The sequence below is a fragment of the Urtica dioica genome, chromosome 7 (genome assembly GCF_054948205.1).
Source record: "Urtica dioica subsp. dioica isolate 48M chromosome 7, U.dioica_male_clone48M_v1_H2, whole genome shotgun sequence".
Lineage (NCBI taxonomy): Eukaryota > Viridiplantae > Streptophyta > Magnoliopsida > Rosales > Urticaceae > Urtica > Urtica dioica.
The window spans coordinates 37,192,021-37,197,164 of record NC_142762.1 but is presented as its reverse complement, the minus strand read 5'-3'; the positions used below and the strand labels follow the sequence as shown (position 1 = coordinate 37,197,164).

The 5,144-nt window shown below is 40.9% G+C and overlaps 1 protein-coding gene across 1 annotated transcript; it reads right to left on the bottom strand.

Annotated features, from left to right (window-relative positions):
* Positions 1-1,706: 1,706 nt before the first annotated feature.
* LOC149391242 (MATE efflux family protein) lies at positions 1,707-4,413 on the bottom strand. Its single transcript, XM_089618766.1, has 3 exons — positions 3,931-4,413; positions 2,966-3,844; positions 1,707-2,488 (listed from the first exon to the last, which is right to left on the bottom strand). The coding sequence occupies exons 1-3, from the start codon at positions 3,982-3,984 to the stop codon at positions 1,889-1,891; spliced, it is 1,533 nt and encodes a 510-aa protein (XP_089474892.1). The 5' UTR covers positions 3,985-4,413; the 3' UTR covers positions 1,707-1,888.
* Positions 4,414-5,144: the final 731 nt, after the last annotated feature.

Genomic DNA, 5,144 nt, shown 5'->3' with positions numbered 1-5,144 from the left:
ATGACTTTTGTAAAATAGTCATAGTTTTATTAAGTATAGCAAAATAGCCAATTGAGAGTACTACGACTTTTAATCATGACTCGATTAATTTTAATCCAGCCGTCATAAATCTTACATTCTGTCTTTATAGTTCGTTGGGATTAAATTTAATCAAACCTAAATTAATCTTACTTTGGCTAATTTACTTATAGTTGACAAACTATGACTATTTTGCAAAAACTTAAATTTTATTTGGCTATATAACCGCTTGACCCATTTTTCAAAAATAAATCACTGATAATAATACGCGCAGTGCAAAAAAAGATAATGCTTTTATTATATGATTTTAAACAATGGGCGAGCCCAATTTGTTCGATTTTTTATTCTTTGTCGAAGGAATTATTTAAATTCCAAGCAAAAAAAAAAAGAAGGAATTATTTAAATAATATTTTACCGAGAATCTTCTAGGTGAAAAAGTATCCTAATACAATTTTATATAGTTATACGTATTCCTTTTGTCGTGTTTTTTTTATCATGAGCAAAATCTGTTCTCTTTATATATAAAACATCATAAATTAAAAGGATTCTCAACAAAGAATTGATTCCCCGAGTAATATATTACTTCTACGGGTATATTAAGAATATCATATGATTCGTAACGTAATTACTGACTGTACATCACTCTATAACAAATTAATTTTTTTTAATATCATTGTGCATAATAAGTCGAGTCAATTATGCTATTATCTTAAGACCATAATTAGTGACCCATAGGCCATAACTAGGAAAGCATTAAAAAGCGGTTTCATCTCTTCACCTGGTAAGTAATAGTGGAGTCCAATTCTTTTCTAATATGGGACAAGAATTGACTAATAAGGAATACCAATTCCATAAAGTCAGGTATACATTTTCATAACTCTATTCATGTACCATTTGTGTTCAACTTCAATCACTTTCTTTTCCAATGATTTTTTTTTCCTTTTTCTAAAAATATCAAGAGCATCTCTCCTTGTTAATCAAAATGCGATATTTATTCCTTCAATTTTTAAAAATATCAGACATATCCCTTCAGTTTAACATAAATAACATATACCTCCCCTAAAAAATGTTATATTACAAATATCACAATTTTCGTTTATTTTTTACAAAAAAATAATATGAACTCCCCAAAATACTCTTTATAGAATAAATATTTATTTACTATTTTATTAAAAAAAAAATCAAAATCTCTCTTTATTAAAAAAATTCATAACTTTTTATAAAGAAATTTTTTAATTTAATTTTTTGTATACATAATAGAAAATAAAACATTATTTCATTAAGGGTATTTTGGGGAGTTCAATTTTTTTTTTTTTTTTTGTAAAAAATAAACGAAAATAGTGATATTTGTAATATAACATTTTTTTAGGCGAGATATATGTCATTTATATTAAACTGAAGGGATATGTATGATATTTCTAAAAATCGAATGGATAAATCTCGCATTCCGATTAAACACGAGTAATACTCTTGATATTTTCCAAAAAAAAAATTAATATTCTTGTTACCTTTGCCTAAATAAATCCAGACCATTTGTTCATTTTTTTAGCGTTTTCTTTTGTTACTCCAATCAAAATAAATCATGTCGACGTCAATTTATTTTGATTCGAGAGACACTACTAAAATTGTCAAACTTAATTAGAGGAAAAAAAAGGAAAAAATATAAAAGAACTTATGAACCAAAAAAATATGTAAAAAACAGCCTTTGATTTAATCCGAAGAAATTCTTGCATCCAAAATTTTCGTTACAATATATATGGAGACAAAGATCAAATTATACCTAATGACATAATGCCATATAACACAAGTAGCACAAAATTCATAATCATAGTTACTAGCACCAAAAATTAAGTCCTTGAAACGTATACGTTCAAGCTGCCCAAGAAGCATCTTCTTTGTCATTCTCATTCCCATTCCCATTCCCATTCCCATTAGCCAAGAAGCCTTGGGTTTCCTCGTGGTCCGGGCCTTTGGGCCCACCCGAGACGGTCATCATCTCCAATCCGGCGAGCTTCTTTGCTCTGAGAGCCTCGGCCTCCCAATCCGTGCGGTAGAACACGGCGTAGAGCACGGAGCCCACGCACGCCAGCTGGGCGGCCAAGAGGCCGAACCACAGGCCCGCGAAGCCCACTCTGAGCCCAAATGCGAGGCCCACGGCCACGGGCGTGCCCACGAAGTAGAAAGACCACAAGTTGACGCGGGCCGCCACGGCGGGCCGGGCCGTGCCACGTAGGACCCCGCACCCGGTCGTCTGGGGGCAGTTCCCGAGCTCGCACAGGCCGATCAGCGGCAAGACCGAGGCCACCAGGGATTTTACGAGATCGTCCTTCGTGAAGAGCCCGGCCCACCTTTCCCTCAGGATCACGGTCCATGCCACGTTGAGGAACCCGATCACGAACGCGCATCCGACGGCCACCGTGGCCGCTAGCTTGGCCTTGTACGGCTTTCCGGCTCCGAGTTCGTTTCCAACCTGTAAAATACAAATTAATCATTAGTATATGGAATCATGAGTGATGTGACAAGAAATGTAGGGAGTTGTGGGGAAACTCTGTTTTTGTGGAATTGTTTAGCGCACGGAATGCACTGCGAGACCAAAAAAGTGACCTTATAGTAATGCATATGACTTCCTTGTTTAATTGCACAAAGGTCAAATCTCAGATAATAAAAAAAGGCAATATAGAGTCATATTTGGTTTGAGAAGCACACCCAATGGAAGGTCAAACACTATGGATAAAAAGAGGAAGAAACAAACAGGTGCTTCAATGCCAATGATGTGTGTAAAGACAGACCTACGTTGGACCACTCATCGCCAGTGGATCTTCACGGCGTGCGTGTGTGTAGTATGAGTCAGAAACCAAAATTTATACACTTAAAAAGAAAAAAGACAAAATAAATAAATATCTGCTTTACCGCCATGTGTATCGAGAATCAAGATTCAAACAAGTACCCGGGTAGAGACGCAGGCGGAGAGGGCCAAGGGGACAGTGTACATGACGGCCGTGGTCTGAATAATGACTCCGGTGGCGGCGACGGCGAGCGTGGGGTCCGGAAGATAGCCGGCCATGAGGGTGACGATCTCGTACCACCACCACTCGAGACATATCCCGAGGCAGCTGGGCACGGCCAGCGCCACCAGCCTCGCCATCTCGTCCCCGCCGTCGCCGCCGCCGGAGGGCCAGCGCCAGCGCCACGCCTTCCTCCCGCCCTCGCCCCACCACCACCAAGCCCCCATCATGGCCGTCATGGCCACGTTGGTCGTCGCCGCCGCCGCCGCCACCCCCGCCACGCCGCTCCTCGCCGCCGCCGCCGTCAGCGGCACGTGGATCCCCGCCACCGCCGCCAGCGTGCAGTACACCATCGGCCGCGCCGCCCCCCTCGACCTCAGCACCACCCGCAGCGGCTGCAGCGCCGCCATCGCCGCCAAGTCCGGTAGCGACCACCGGCAGTACACCGCCGCCACCGCGGCGATCCCGGGGTCCTGCCCCAGCGCCAGCATGATGGGCTCGAGGCAGAGCCAGAGGGCGGCGATGGGGACGGCGGCGACGAGGAGGATGAGGACCATGCGCTGGAGGGAGCGCACCGCCGCCGCGTCGTTGCGGGCCCCGTGGGCCTGGCTGCACACCGGGTCCAGCCCCGACGCGAGCCCCATGAGGACGGAGTAGCCGGTGATGTTCGTGAAGCCCAGCGACAGAGCTCCTCCGGCCAGCTCTACTCTCCCCAGCCTCCCCAGGAACGCCACCGAAACCGCCAGCCGGAGATACACCAGCACGTTCATCCCCGTTATCGGCGCCGCCAGACTCCATAGCTCCTTCACTTCCTCCGCCACCTGTACGTACGCACCACCAAGGTTCTATACCATGTTATACACATCGTCCTCACCAGCTATTATGTATATGAACACATACACGTTACCTGAGAAACAGAGGGGAGTTTCTTCAGTGAGAAATCAGGGTCTTTCTCTTCCATTCTTCTGGGGTTTTTTTTTTATTATTTTTTTTATTAAACAGTAGATTACTGATGTGGTCGATTTTGGTACTAGAATACCATAACTGTTCTTATGTGCTGCCACAGAACGTACAAGAAAGGAAAGTTTTCTTTTTTCCAATTAAATAGAAATGGAAAGAAAAGAAAGAAAGAAAGAAAAGAGAGTGGTGATTGATGATTGATCGATGGGTGCGTGTGGGAGAGAGAAGGGGGTTTGTATTGTGTTGTCTATAGCGGCTTCATTATTGCTCTTTTTTTTTTTTTTTTTGTTGGGAGAGAAGAAAGGGATAGTTTCGATAAAAGAGACAAATACAACGACTTGGAGAGTGGGATCACAGTGGAAGGGGTGTTGATATTTTTATTTGCCCAAATGATCTCAATGGAATTGTGTGTGTTGTGTCATGTATATATACACGATGTATCATGATTCATGAGTGCTTTTTTTTTTTTTTTTTTTCCCGTTGGTGCCACGATATATGGAAAAAAAAATGTAAAGAGAACCAGAGTTTTATTTATTTATTTTGTATTTAAAGGAAAAATTTAAGGATTAGGGTCTGTAAGTAAAAACTGTGTCTGTTTTCACTCATATAATCAGAATGAGACCATCTTCCTGGCTGTCACGGTTATGGTCTTCTCGAAGTCCGACCGTTATTAGTCCGGCTAAGAAAGAAATCAAAGTCTACAACTATTTCTCATTTTGGTCTCCGTATCTAATTTATTAATGTTATTACAAATTTACGGTGTGCATTAATGCCATTCACTCGGTAAACAACACACATATAACTATTGCAATTAAAAAAAAAAGTAAATGAAAAAAAAATACTGAGAATCATATGCAATTGTTCCTTCCCTATACAACATAGGAGAAATGGAAACAGAGGTTAGAGGAAATCAATTCTTGACAATAAAAGGGCATGATATTCTTCTTATGCGTTTCTTTACTTTCTATTGAGAATCAAGCAATGAATTTGTGTTAACAAAGTTCTTAAAATATGTGTGGGAATAAATTAAATTCATTATTATTATTAAGATAACGGAGACATTTTATTAGATGACGGGTATAATATCCACAAATATACACACTACACGATTTTCAATAAATAAAAAATTAACGTAAGACGAATGATTGCACATCTTGTATG

Coding starts and splice junctions, on each gene's coding strand:
- LOC149391242 (XM_089618766.1), bottom strand. CDS start 3,984: ATGGAAGAGAAAGACCCTGATTTCTCACTGAAGAAACTCCCCTCTGTT. Junction 3,845..3,930: donor AACTCCCCTCTGTTTCTCAG/GTAACGTGTATG, acceptor GCGTACGTACAG/GTGGCGGAGGAAGTGAAGGA. Junction 2,489..2,965: donor CCGCCTGCGTCTCTACCCGG/GTACTTGTTTGA, acceptor TGTATTTTACAG/GTTGGAAACGAACTCGGAGC.